This window comes from Mirounga angustirostris, unplaced genomic scaffold, assembly GCF_029215605.1.
Source record: "Mirounga angustirostris isolate CCGP_5_RB_7025 unplaced genomic scaffold, mMirAng1.0.hap1 SCAF_11, whole genome shotgun sequence".
Lineage (NCBI taxonomy): Eukaryota > Metazoa > Chordata > Mammalia > Carnivora > Phocidae > Mirounga > Mirounga angustirostris.
This window is the reverse complement of record NW_026991719.1, coordinates 86,884,756-86,899,740: the sequence shown is the minus strand read 5'-3', so window position 1 is coordinate 86,899,740 and position 14,985 is coordinate 86,884,756. Positions and strand designations below refer to the sequence as shown.

At 36.8% G+C, this 14,985-nt stretch overlaps 2 protein-coding genes across 5 annotated transcripts in view; both read left to right on the top strand.

The window, feature by feature from the left end:
• NUP62CL (nucleoporin 62 C-terminal like) overlaps nucleotides 1-9,768 on the top strand; it is a 75,700-nt gene extending 65,932 nt beyond the window's left edge. The window contains exon 10 of the mRNA XM_045863933.3: nucleotides 8,891-9,768. Coding sequence (XP_045719889.1) covers nucleotides 8,891-8,985 — 95 coding nt within the window. The 3' untranslated portion in view covers nucleotides 8,986-9,768. The remainder of the gene's footprint in view (nucleotides 1-8,890) is intronic.
• A 4,895-nt stretch (nucleotides 9,769-14,663) lies between these two features.
• RBM41 (RNA binding motif protein 41) overlaps nucleotides 14,664-14,985 on the top strand; it is a 105,062-nt gene continuing 104,740 nt past the window's right edge. The window contains exon 1 of one of the 4 annotated variants that reach the window (XM_054508830.2): nucleotides 14,664-14,705. In XM_054508830.2, coding sequence (XP_054364805.1) covers nucleotides 14,698-14,705 — 8 coding nt within the window. In that variant the 5' untranslated portion in view covers nucleotides 14,664-14,697. Of the gene's footprint in view, nucleotides 14,793-14,985 lie in introns of all 4 variants that reach the window. The other 3 variants (XM_054508827.2, XM_054508825.2, XM_045881147.3) reach the window with 3 other exon arrangements.

Sequence of the window (14,985 nt, the reverse complement as noted above, 5' to 3'; positions counted from 1 at the left end):
GAAAGTTATTTCTTCCTTTCCAATCTGTATGCCATTTCTTTTCCTCGCATTGCACTGGCTAGAACTTCCTGTACTATGTTGAGTAAGAGTTATGAGAGCAGACATCTTTGTCATATTCCTAAGTTTCCATGGAAAGCCTTCACTCTTTCACTTTAAGTATGATGTTAGCTGTAGACTTTTCGTAGATGCTCTTTATCAAGTTTAGGTAATTCCATGCTCTTCCTGACTTGCTGAGAATTTTTATCATGAATGGGTAATGGATTTTGTCAAATGCTTTTTCTGCATCAATTGCTATAATTGTGTGTTTTTTCTTCTTTAACTGTTGATATGGTGGATTGCATTGATATATTTTTTTAATTTAAATTTTGTTAGTTCTCATATAGTGCAATATTGCTTTCTGGAGTAGAATTCAGTGATTTATCACTTACATACAACACCAGTGCTCATCACAACAAGTGCCCTCTTTAATACCCATCATCCATCTAGCCCATCCCCCACCCACCTCCCTCCATCAATCCTCAGTTTGTTCTCTGTCGTTAAGAGTCACTTATGGCTTGTTTCCCTCTCTCTTTTTCCCCCCCTCCCATATGTTCATCTGTTTTGTTTCTTAAATTCCACAAGTGAGTGAAATAATATGGTATTTGTCTTTCTCTGACTGACTTATTTCACTTAGCATAATACACTCTAGCTCCATCCACATCATTGCAAATGGCAAGATTTCATTCTTTTTAATGGCTGAGTGAGACTCTGTTGTATATATATACCACATCTTCTTTATCCATTTAACGGTTGATGGACATTTGGACTCTCTCCATAGTTTGGCTATTGTTGATAATGCTGCTATAAACATTGGGGTGCATGTACCCCTTTGAATCTGTATTTTTGTATCCTTTGGGTAAATACCTAGTGAGAAATGGGCAGAAGACAGGAATAGACACTTTTCCAAAGAAGACATCCAAATGGCTGAGACACATGAAAAGATGTTCAACATCACTCATCATCAGGGAAATACAAATCAAAACCACAATGAAATACCACCTCACACCTATCAGAATGGCTAAAATGAACAACACAACAGGTGTTGGCGAGGTTGTGGAGAAAGGGGAACCCTCCTACACTGTTGGTGGGAATGCAAACTGTTGCAGCCACTCTGGAAAACAGTATGGGGGTTCCTCAAAAAGTTAAAACTAGAACTACCCTAAGATCCAGCAACTACACTACTAGGTATTTACCAAAAGGATACGTTGATAACATTTTTTAATGTTGAGTCAGCCTTAAATTTGTGGAGTAACTTCTACTTGGTCATGGTTTATAGTTTCTTTTGTACACTGTTGGATTCGGTTTGCTAGAATTTTCTGGAGGATTTTTAAGCGAGAGATTTTTAAATGTTCATGAGAGATTTTGGTCTGTAATTTCTCTTTTTGTGTACTATCATTTCTTGGTTTGTTATTAGGGTAATACTGGCCTCTTTTTTTAGAAGAGTCTGAAGAATTGATTCTTCTTTAAGTATTTGGTAGAATTCTCCAGTGAAACCAGATGGCCCTGGATATTTCTTTTTTGGGAGGTTTTTAATTACAAACTCAATTTCTATAATGCTTCTAGGACTATTCAGATTATCTTGGTTGAATTTTCATAATTTATGGTTTTCTAGGAGTTGGTACAATTCTAAGTTGTTGAATTTATAAGCATAAAGTTGTTCTTAGAATTTCCTTTTGGTACTTTTAATGACCACAGGATCTGTGATGATCTGCCGTTTCATTCTTTATATTGGTGATTTGTGTTTTTTCTATTTTAATTTTTTTCTGTCTTGGTAGAGGTTAATCAATTTTATTGATTTTTTTTCCTCCAAAGAGTCAGCTTTTTGTTTCATTGATTTTTCTCTATAGTGTTCCTGTTTTCAATTTCATTGATAACCAGTCTTTATTATTTCCTTCCTTCTGCTTGCTTCAGGTTCATTTTGCTTGTCTTGTATTTTCTTAAGGTAGGAACTTAGATTATTAATTTGAGATCTCTCCTTGTCTCTAATAGTGTTCTCTTTTAAGGGCTTTTTGAAAATCAGCAGTTTTTAAACCTCAGTTGTCATCTCTAACCATCAGTTTTACTAATGGTTCTTTTACTTTCTATTATAAAGCTCCATGTTAACAAACATCTGCACATAGATACCCCAAAGGCACCTCAAATTAAACTTGTGTAAAACTAAACTCATTATCTTCACTCTCTCCTGGGCCTCCCAGATCAGTAACTCCTTCAACTTTCTTTTTCTCAGCTAACAGTTGCTATTATTTACTGAGGGACTTAAGGTAAACAATTTCTATTTCTTCAGTAAGTGATGATGATTATACTTCTTAGTAGCTCCTGAATCTTTTCTTTTCAGTAGATTCCTCTCACTGTCTTATTTTAGGTCTTCTTCATCTACCACCTTGAAATTAGAGTATAAGTTTTTTAATAAGGTTTATGAAAAATAGCAGCTTCCCTGTCGACACCCCATTTCCCACCCCCTAGAAGCAATCACTTTCAATTATTTCACCTGTTTTTTAAAAATATTTCTATATCTCTAAATACCATGTATACTGTTACTTTTTAGTTTTTCCATTTTAGGCCTTCTGTACTGGCTTCCCCAAATGGGAGGTAAGAATTTAACTCTTTAATACCACCTCATTTTATGTATATGTGTGTGTGTGTGCGCATGTGTGTGTGCAATACTATATACCACCATACTGCCCCCCAGTATATATGCATATTACATATAGAGAAGTAGATAAATATATGCATTTAAGCACACTTTTCTGTCATCTTACCAACACAGCCATATCATAAATTACACATAGAACAATATTTGTTTGAGTTATAAATGTTATTCACAGCCCAGCCATATAGCATATTATGTTGTCTTCTTTCTCTTTTTTTTAAGATTTATTTATTTATTTATTTTAGAGAGAGAGAGAGCAGGGGGAGGGGCAGAGAGAAAATCTCCAGCAGACTCCGCACTGAGCATGGAGCCCGATGTGGGACTCAATCCCAGGACCCTGAGATCATGACCCAAGCTGAAATCAGGAGTCAGACGATTAACCGACTGAGCCACCCAGGAGCTCCTGTCTCAATTTTTTTTTTTACAAGTTTTTGTTTTCCTTTGAAGTTTATTTCATCATTTGCTAAATTTTCTATACTTACCAGTAGGTAGTTCATTCTCTAATTCTGTGCTTTTTCTTTAAATCCATCAATTTCACCTTCTTGGTTTCCTTTTTCCCAGAGCCCTCTAATCTCTAATCTATTATCTGGTATTGTTGCTCTCTTGGTTTACTACTCAGCTAGGTTCTTCCCTCTATAGCAATCTTGTATTCCATCTGTTTCTTTGTTTCATGGCTCTTATACTTCTTATTTTGTGGTTTATTCTCTTGTTTTAGTATAACATGTAATCCATTAGCTTCCTGAAAGAGTGCATGGGAAGTAAATTTTTTTGAGTATTGCATGTCTGAAAAGGTCTTTTTTTATTCAAGAATAATTAACATACTGTGTTATATTAGTTCCAGGTGTACAATATAAGGATTCCACAATTATATATATTTCTAAGTGCTCATCAAGATAAGTATACTCTTGGGGTGCCTGGGTGGCTCAGTTGGTTAAGCGACTGCCTTAAGATCAGGTCATGGTCCTGGGGTCCTGGAATAGAGCCCTGCATTGGGTTCCCTGCTCAGTGGGGAGCCTGCTTCTCCCTCTCCCTCTGCTCTTCCCCCGCTCATGCTCTCTCTCTCAAATAAATAAATAACATCTTAAAAAAGATAAGTATACTCTTAATCCCCTTTATCTATTTCACCCATCCCTCCCCCCACCTTCCTTCTGGCAACCACCTGTTTGTTCTCTGTAGTTGAGTCTTGGTTTTTGTCTCTTCTTTTTATTTGTTTTGTTTCTTAAATTCCACATATGAATGAAATCATATGATACTTGTCTTCTCTGACTGATTTCACTTAGTATAATGCCCTCTAGGACCATCCATGTTGTTGGAGATGGCAAGATTTCATTTTTATGGCTGAGTAATATTCCATAGTATATATACACCACATTTTCTTTATTTATTCATCTATCGATGGACACTAGGGTTGCTTCCACATCTTGGCTATTGTAAATAATGCTACAATAAACATAAGGGTGCATATGTCTTTTCAAATTACTGTTTTTGTTTTCTTTGGGGAGAGGTCTTTATTCTACCCTCACAATTGATAGTATTGGCTATCAAAATCTAGCTTGGAAATAATTTTCTCTTAAACATTTGAAAATGTTGTTCATTGTCTTCTAGATTGAGGTCCATTCTGACTCCTGAACATTTATGTGACCCCTTCATTTTCATGGTTTTTTTTTTCCTATGGAAGTTTTCAGGATCTTCCCCACAATACTGAAATATCAGATGACGTGCCTTCGTGTAGGTTTAATTCATCCATTAAGGTGGTATTCAGTGAGCTTTTCCAATCAAGAAACTAATTTCTATCAGTTTGGGGGAATTTTCTGGAATTAGGTTTCTGCTGTATTTTTGTTAAATTTTCTCAGATAAGTACTCAGCTTTTTATTCCAGTCTTTCTATTGATCTTTGCTTCCTGTCATAATTTTTAGTTTGCAAGAGCTTGTTGTATTGTTTTATGATTTGTGTATGTGTGTTTTAAATAGCATCCAGTTCTTATTTCATGGATACAGTATCTTCTCTCTGATGATATTAATGATTTTTAAAAATGTTTTATTCTTCCTGGGGCGCCTGGGTGGCTCAGTTGGTAAAGCGTCTGCCTTAGGCTTGGGTCATATTCTCAGGGTCCTGGGATCAAGCCTCACGTCGGGCTCCCTGCTCAGTGGGGAGTCAGCTTCTCCCTCTCTCTCTGCCCCTCTCCCTGCTCATGCTCTCTCCCTGTCTCAAATAAATAAATAAAATCTTAAAAAAATGTTTTAGTTTTCCTGGTTTGTTTCTTCCAGCTTTCTTTATCTTTCAATTTTGTTTTGGTCTTACTATTTATTTATTTATTTATTTGAGAGAGAGAGCAAGGAGAGAGTGAGAAATGGAGACAATCCCAAGCAGACTACGTGCTGAGCATAAAGCCCAACATGGGGCTCAGTGCCACAACCCTGAGATCATGACCTAAGCCGAAACCAAGAGTCAGACGCTTAACCTGCTGGGCCACCAAGGTGCCCCTGGTCTTTCTTCTATTAGAGATATTCCTCAACTATCTGGTGATTCTTGGTTGTCCATTTATATTCAGGAATAGACACTAAATTGTAGGTAGGTCTTGCTAACTTACTATAGGATAAATTGGCAAGGCCTTTTTATTGGAGGATCTCCAACCATTACCTTTAGGATATTTAGGATTTTTCTCTTCAGTTGGTCATATTCTCCAAAGAAGAATCTTCCAACTCTTGGCTAGAGATTAATAAACCTAGTGGCAATCCAGTAAGTTCTTGGGGCTGTTAGAGAAGGGATTGGGGCTCAATTTTCAGCTTGTAGACTTTTATTTCATCCCTTACAAACTTTCACTTAATCCCTATTTTTGTACAGATTCCTTGTTCTCAGTTCTCCCTGGTATCCCTGAGCCACAGCCCATCTGGTTTACCCTCTCTAAAGAAAAGTCCTCTGCTGGCCTTGGGTAGGGAGAATCACCCAGATGTAGAATGTGGAGGAATAGAGGGATCTGCCTCTTAATCATTCATATTTCTGCTTACAGCCCCACTTTCAGCACCACTTTGAATTACCTAATTGTGCTAATTCTAAATCCTTTTAGCATTCTACCACCACCATCATCATTCCTTGCTAAAATTTATGGTTGAAAATATTTCCCTTGTTTAATTTGCATTCCTCTGGTTACCAGTGAGGATGAGTATTTTTAAAATATTTATAAACAATTTGTATTTCATTTTCTGAGTTGCTTATTTGTGTCTTTTGACCATTTCTTCAGGATATTTTTTTTCTCCAACTGCCCCAATTGTTTTTCTAAAAGGAAAACAAGAGGTATACTATAGCAGTGTTTATGAAAGTACATTGTTTCCTTTGATCATGAATTTAATATTATCTATTAATATTTATATATATAACTTAAAATAAAAATAGTTATAATAGAAAGCTGTGTCAGGGTTTAATGACCAACTTGCTTATTTTCATAACTTTATATGAAAGTCTTTAATCTTTACCTAAAATATTTGCAAGTACGCTTAGGTGAAGAAAACTTCTGTCCCATACACAGAATAGGACTGGCTGGAAGCAGTTTTACCAGAATCTTCTGGAGGGAAGTGGTTTTTAAGAAATATTTTATGTATTTTAAAGTTTTTATTTATTTATTTGACAGAGAGAGACACAGCAAGAGAGGGAACACAGCAAGGGGAGTGGGGGAGGGAGAAACAAGCTCTCCCCGGAGCAGGGAGCCCGATGTGGGGCTCGATCCTAGGACCCTGGGATCATGACCTGAGCCGAAGGCAGACGCCCAACGACTGAGCCACCCAGGTGCCCCTAAGAAATATTTTAAACACACAAAACTATCATCTTAACCAATGGCTGTTTAAAGCTCAGAGTTGTGCAAACATCAGATAATCCATTTGAAAACATTTCCATTACCCTAAAAAATTCCCTCTTGCCTGTTGGTAGTTGATCCCTGTTCCTGCCACTAGTCTACTTTTTCGGTCTTCAGAGATTTGTATTTTCTGGAGAGTTTATATAAACGGAATCATACTATATGTGGCCTTTGTTGTCTGGCTAAATGATTTCAAGTTTCATCTATGTTGTAACATGTAGCAGTACTTCATTCCATTTTATTGCTGTGTATCATTCCAGTGTGTGGATATCCACATTTTGCTTATCTATTCACCAGTCGATTGACATTTGGGTTTTATTTTCCAAATATAATTTTGCTCTTATAGGTCCATAATGCACCTTGAGTTGATTTTTGTGCAGAGTTAAGAGGTAGGGATTCAACTTCATTTTCATGTAGGTATCCAGTTGTCCCTGCACCATTTGTTGCAAAAGACTATGTTTTCCCCCACTGAATTGCCTTATCACCTTCATCAAAAATGATTGACCATAAATATAAGGTTTTATTTCCGGACTTTCTGTTCCACTGATCTCTATGGCTATCCTATGCCAGTATTACACCATCTTGATTAATGTAGCTTTGTAGTAAGTTTTAAAATTGTGTAGTGTAATTCTTGCAATTTAGTCTTCTTTTTCAAGATTGCTTTGCTATTCTGGGTCCTTTCCATGTATATTTTAAAGCTTTTCTATTTCTACAAAAATAGCCTGCTGGAATTTTCATAGGGATTACAGTGAATTTGTAGATCAACCTGTGAGGGATTGCCATCTTACTACTGTGGAGTCTTTCAGTCCATGAACATGGGATATCTCTTCATTTCTTTAGATCTTCTTAATTTCTCTTAGCGATGTTTTGTATTTTTTGGTGTACAGGTCTTATACTTCATTTGATAGGGGTTTATTTCTAAGTGTTTTAATTCTTTTTGATGCTGTTGTGAATGGAATTGCTTTCTTAATTTCATTTTCATATTGTCCAGTACAGTTCATTTTAATCTCAAAATGTGTATGGTGTATTTCCCCCAAATTCTGACTATTACTGGCATTTATCTTCTAGTATGGTGTATTATTTCATAGGCCTACAGGAACCAATCACCGATGCATGTCATGGGAACTGAACTCTGGGCAGTTAAGTGTGTAGGTGCAGTTTTTGCCCTCAAATAATGAAACTCCTAAAAAATTTAAAGTATGTTAATATAGAAATAGTCTTGAGAATTCAATTTGAAGACATGACAAAATGTTTATAGTAGAGCTCTCTTAATAATGCTGGCTTGTGTTGCTCGACATTTCATTGATTTTTAAAATTTTTATAAATGTACTCCTTTGCACTTAATACATTATCAATCAGCAAATTAAGTAGATTTTGCTTATGTTGACACTTCCGGCCTCAAGTTAATGGTTTGTTATAGTGCTCGTTGTGCTTCTATCACATTGAAAAATGTTATTTAGTGGTAAAAAAAAAAAATTGCACCCTGCAGTTATTAGAAGGAAAAGGAGATGTATTTTGCCAGGCTCAATGTACTCTGTTTTTCTAGCCTTTCAGTAGACAACCATCATTTAAAATACTTGTTCTTAAGGTGTGATCTTGCAAAATGCCTGTATGTCATAAGATAGGATGATGTATTCTTATACTTTAAAACTGAATAACATTGGGGCTTTTCCAATTGGCTGAAGAAAACTAAAGTATATTGTTTCAAATTTTTAGTTTTTCTCTTGTAAAGTTTTTATTTTAAATCTTTGGCACCAGCTATTGCTTATTGACTAGTAAGCATTAATGAACACTAACACAAATGACCAACTGCTCCTTAATAGAAAAATCTAGATTATCATGCTTGCTTTGACAGCTTATTTTTACTACAGAATGTTGCTGTTTTATATGGTAAAATTAATGGTATTTTGTGTTGCTCTGCCCCTGAGCAAATTGACCACCAAGTTAAGTAAATCATTAGAAAGGGACAGAAATGTGAATATACTATGTGTACTAATTTGCTTATGGACGGCAAAGACCTCTACCAAAATCTATACCCTCAATTTAATGACCACCTTGTATAGCACTTTGAAGCTGTAATGAGTAAAAAGCAGTTCTCACTTCTCTTCAACAAAATATAAATGTCAAGTAGACGGTTATTTACCAGAAAATTAGAGGAAATCAAGAAGAGTCTTGTTCACTGTTTTTATAGTTTCTAAACAGATAGATGATTTTTCCCTGTATATTCTAATACTTAAAGCTATTAAATAAAATTGATGTTTTATAAATCATGTTGAAGTGAGAATGTAAGCTATTAGGTTCCTGGGACATTTTGAGCTCGGATTAATGATACATGACTTTTCCTCCTGTAGGCATGCTGCAAAGGAAAGTAGAAGAGGTAACACAGGTTTTTGAGGATCATCGTCGCACAGAGCAAGAACACAATATCAGAATTGCTTTTGATTGAATGACCGTATCTTCAGCATGTTGTTTTGGGATTATACATTATCTACAAATTGTGGTGGTGTGAAATAGAGTAGTATTCACAGTTAACTACTTAATCTTTGGTTGCAATGAAGTTTGCACGTGGTTTTTTTTTTTTTTTTTTCCATTTAAATATTGTGCTGTTGAGAATTAAACTGTAATTTGGCTTGTAGTATTAGCAGATCATAACTATGTTGGCCCTTTTGGCTCTAGGCAGCAACCTATTAGATATTGACTCCGTGTGTGTAATTCGTATCTTAAACTCTCCTAGATTCCATATTCTACCAGCAGCACACATTGTCCTTCTTCCTTTAAACGGATCATCGAGAAATGTTTGCCAAGAAATAGATGCCAGCCAGCCTTTACTGGGTCCCTGTTAACTTTCAACATATAGTGCTAGATACTGTAGTCTTTTTCCTCAAAGGAACTTACTGTCTAGTTTGAGATATAATTAATGCCTGTCTGTATGAAAACAGTATAGATAATACAAAGAAGTGTGTTATAAATTACAGAAAGTGTTCTGTAGAAATTCAGAGAAGAAGAAACATTAGAGCGGATTTAGGTCTTAGGTTATTTTTAAAAGGGTAAGGTTCAGGCAATTCATTTATTTTTGATGTACAGATAACCTGGTATTTTATTTGGTTTTAGCATATGACTTATAGTTGCTGGCTTTTGTGTATTTGTTTGTTTTTCAAGAAAAAGCCTTGTTCTTAGCTTGGGAACAGTCTGATCTCTTGTGTTGCATGTTTTACCTAAGTCATAAATAAAGGTGATATTCTAAAAAATAAATGTATAACATGAAAGCAAACTTATTTAAAAGTTCGTGAGTGACTAGAGCTTAGTTGCCTGTAACTACTGAGCTAAATTTCTGTAATACTGACTGCACATGACCATCCTGAGGGGTACATATTACAGGAAGAAAATATCCTTGAAATGAGTATTAGTGATTTTTACCACCTTATATGTAAACTAAATATCAGTTTACATGGCCTTTTCATTCCTACCCAAACTTCTCAAAGCAGCAGTTTATCAGGTAAGTTTTTGTTACCACTCAAAACTTTAGAATATGAAAATAATCCAGAGATCATTTAATTTTGTGGATGATTTCTGTAGGTAAAGAGCTTTGGACTATAATTTTGGTTAATCTCCAATTTTTGAGCCTAGTGTTATTTCTGTTATACCCTAGATAAAGACATTTTCCTTATTGTTTTTGGAGATTTAACTCTTATAAAGTAGTTGCTGTATGAATTAAGTTCTACATTCAGTAAAAGGTACATGGTATGTTAGAGGAAACACCGGATTTAGTCTTGTCCCTACTTAATTAACTGGACAAATAATTTCACTTTGGGCATCATCTTTCATCTATCCCATGAAAGCATTTAACCATATGAATAAGGTCTCTCCAAGTAAAAGAAACACGTTTTCATTTCTCTGAAGTTTTGTGATTCCTTTATGTCCTTTCACAAATGATACATTACTCTAAAGTTCCTCAGTAAAATAAGAGAGGCTCAAGTACTCCTACTGAATTTGCACGGGGAGTTCTAGGTTGTTTTTTTTTTTTTTTTTCCCCAGGACATAGATGAACAATGGGTGGAGAGTGGCTTCCATATCAATACAGTTAACAATGTAAGATTTACTGGTAGATCTCAGTGTACTGTCTGGAATCTGGAGCCTTGGACTAATTCATCTCTAAGGTTCCTTCTGACTTGGGTTCTAACATGTGTCTAGAAGACATGACACTGCTGAACAAATATTAATTAAAAGATCACAAATAATCCATGTTAAGGCAACATTTTTGTTAGGTACTGGAGTCTTGAGCCTCTCCTAACCATTATTAAAGACCAGCTAGGATATCAGCTGAAGGAAGAGTCCTTAAATTTGTTGTGTTCTTAAATTTGACACTTTTAGACTTTTCTTCGCCTTTTGAAAAAGATGCTATATTTATTTTCTCTATAATAGCATTTATGCTATCTCATTTGGGGAATTTGAAAGACATGCACAATTGATTACTCTTAATGTTGGATGAGTGATGCTATCCCTCTTCAAGAGAAGATTTTTGGTTTTAGCATCTTCTTCCGTATCTGGAAATTATAATTGCTTCATAATGTATTCATCAGAAGTGTGCTGCGAACAAAGCACCTAAAAAGGACAAACACTGAAAATATGTCTATGTTAAGGAAGAACTTCTGGCTTAATTAAATGAACCTTATTAAATTGTCAGAAAGACAAATGAGGCATATTTTTCAGTTTGTCACAAATTCTTCTGGGGTGAAATTGTGAAATTACCTCATGGTAGGATCTCTGTACTCATGAATAACATCTAGAACTCTCAAAGCTTTTTATAAACTGTCTCAAAGCCTTTATACACTGTCTCCCTTTTAAAGCAGGGAAAGGCATGCTGTGGGAAATGGAATAGCTATTATTCCACAGTTAATAAGTTTGGCAGAACTAGAAATAGCCTGTTTTTCCTTCTAGTGCAGTTTTCTGAATGTTTGTCCCTTGGCACCAACCACTGGGACTGGTTACAGTTATACACAGATTCAGAGAGTACTTCCTCATGACCTTGCTTTCAAGTTGCAATTCCACCCTACATATCTTTTTAGCCATTTATTCTCCACTCATCCCACCTACTGGATTCCTAATAAAGTGTGTATCACTTCTGTGCCAATAGGATGGCTGTCTTATTAGAAGGTGTGTACATGTTTGGTGTGATGATCAGTGTAGTATTTGTTCCACCCTTTGCCACTTCCCCAGGGGGCAAAACACACCAGCAACTTCGGCCAATTTTCCCATCTACTTAGTGATTGATACGTCAGTTGGACAGTTTGGTTGAGCAGCAGAATTCAGCCTCACCACCACATAGGATTTACCTGGTACAGGCTTTGGTAGGATCCATGCTTTGTGTATGCTTACATTCTGTCTATGCTCTTATGCCAAAGCCACAAAATAGTATATGTTATATCAGCATTCGTTCACCCGTGCACTTCAAGAACACAGTCATTTGCATATAACAGGTTTTGGATAACTCAAATGCTTTCCATGACCTTTTCAATCTGTAAGAAGTTCTTAGGATAGGAAGCACGATGTCTTCCAGTAACTGCTCTTTGGTCTTACCCTCTAACTTGAGCATGGAAGTACAGAAAGTTTGGATAAGTTCTATCGGATAACAGAATATTTGCTCATAGATGACTGCCTATCAAGTGACTTTAAAACCATACTTTTACATAACACTTGACAGTCACCCTGTTCAGAGGTACTATCCCAATTTTACAGGTGAGGAAACTGGCCTAGGCCAGTTAAAAAGAAACTTAGTGAAACTTACATAGTCTTGGTTTTTTTTTTTTTTTTTTAAAGATTTTATTTATTTATTTGAGACAGAGAGAATGAGAGACAGAGAGCATGAGAGGGAGGAGGGTCAGAGGGAGAAGCAGACTCCCCGCCGAGCAGGGAGCCCGATGCGGGACTCCAGGATCATGACCTGAGCGGAAGGCAGTCGCTTAACCAACTGAGCCACCCAGGCGCCCGAAACTTACATAGTCTTGTAACTTGCCAAAGCAAACGCTCAAGTCCAGACTGCCTGCTATGTTGTCTCTAACTGTGGGAACTGAGAAATCCAAACTGTGTGTTCCCCAAACACATGATTTTTTTTCTTTTTTAATTCTTTGTGGTACAAGAAGCATTCCCTTTAATAAGAAAAATATTATTGACTCGGTAATACATATGATCATGTGATTCAAAAATCAAAGGGTACAAAAAGTGAGTTTTTCCCCATCCTTTTCGCTAACCATCCAGCTCCCCTACCTGGAAGCATTCACTTATCACCGGTCTATAGGTTTTCCCAGAGGTATTTGATGCATACACAAGCAAATACATACATATAATCCCCCCATTTTTTTTTTTACACAAATGGAAGCATACTATAGATACTGTTCTGCACCTGGCTATTGCACTAAATATAGTTTATATTGTTCAGTAGCAGTCCATAGAGAACTTAGTCATCTTTGGGACTGCTGCATAGTTTTCCATCGAATGGATTTATTACATTTGTGGGTATTTAAATTGTTTGCAACATTTTGTTATAAACAATGTCGCAGTAAATAATTTTATATATAAAATATATACCTATGTATCTGTATATGTGTGTGAAATACACATAAAATACATATGTACATATACATATTATACATACTCACACACATACTTGAGGATATATAGTATTGAGGATACTATTCATAGAGGTTGAATTTCTGTTCTAAAGGGAATGGAGATTTATGGTTTCAATTGTATCTTCACATTACCTTCCATAGAGGTTGTACCAATTTATGTTCCTACCAACAGTGTAATGAGAGTGCTTAATCTCCCACAATCTCAACAAAAGTAATGTACCCTCAAACTTCTGGATCTTTACCAATCTTGTAGGTGAAAATGTTATTTTAGTGTACTTTTTAAAAATAAAAATAAACTTTTTTAGAACAGTTTTAGATATACATAAAAGTTGTATTGTACAGAGTTCTGTATACCTCCACTCAGTTAACCTTAAGTGTTAACATCTTATATAACTCTGGTATATTTGTCACATCTAATGAATCTTATTAACTAAAGTGCATAATTTATTCATATTTTTTTAGTTTTTACCTAGAGCCCTTTTTTTTATTATTCTTATGTTAATCCCCATACATTACATCATTAGTTTTAGATGAAGTGTTCCATGATTCATTGTTTGTGCATAACACCCAGTGCTCCATGCAGAATGTGCCCTCCTCAATACCCACCACCAGGCTAACCCATCCTCCCACCCCCCTCCCCTCTAGAACCCTGTTTGTTTTTCAGAGTCCATCGTCTCTCATGGTTCGTCTACCCCTACCTAGAGCCCTTTTTCTGTGCCAGAGTCCCATGCAGGATACCACATTACATTTAGTCATTATGTCTTCTTTGGTTCCTTCGGCTGACAGATTCTCAGACTTTCCACGTTTTTGATGACCTGTACAGTTTTGAGGAGTACAGGTCATGTATTTTATAGTCAGTGTACTTTGAAATTTCCATCGCACTTATAAGTGAGATTGGACTTCTTTTCATATACTTAGGGACATTTGTATTTCCATTTCTGGGAACTCAGAGCCCATGGTCTTAACCACTATGCTATACCTCTCTCTTGATTCAACATAATTATCAACAAAACATTCATACGGACTTCTGATTCTCAGGGTAGGAAGTACAATGTCTCCTAAGCTTCTGTTACAGATAGAGGAGAACCATTAATGCAGGTGATGTGGTCAAACTTGTGTCTGATCACGGGCTACACTGCAGAAGATGGACCTGGGGCCCAACCGGAAGCAGCAGGTAGGCCGGATAGTAAGTCCTTGAAAGCCGAAGCAGGGTAAATAGGCATACATTGGAGGAAAAGTAGAGGAGCCAGGATTTGGATGAGACAGTCAGGAAGTCTCAGGTGACTCCTAGCTTTATGAGCTGGATATTTTGGGTGCTGCCGTTAACCCGTAGGAGAAACATTTGAACAATTTACAACATACCCCTTACTCAGTAGGTATTTTCTCTTTCCGTTTCTTTAGCTCTGAGCGACTACAATTCCCAGAGCCCCGCACTCCACCACAATCCCCTTAGAGTCGGCCGCACAGAGTTCTGGGACTTGAAGTCCGCGGCCTATTCATCCAAGTTAGAGGTAGGGGCCTGTGGAAACATGAAGAGGTAAGGGCTTGTCTGAGAGCAGGCGGCGAAGGGAGCTCTCTTCTACCTTTTAACTTTGAAAATGGCTTTCATGACTTTGTGTTTGGGGTATGTCACGTTCTCGGGATGCGGTTTCGTGTGAGCGGGAAGACAAAGGAGGAGGGAGGAGGGGAGACGGGCTAGACAGGCCTGCGGGGCGAAGTTCAGGAAGGGCCGCCGCCGCCGGCTCCCGTAGGAATGCCTTACCCGCACGGGCATCTAGGCCACGGCGCCGGCCCCGGGAGCTGCACGGATGCCGTGG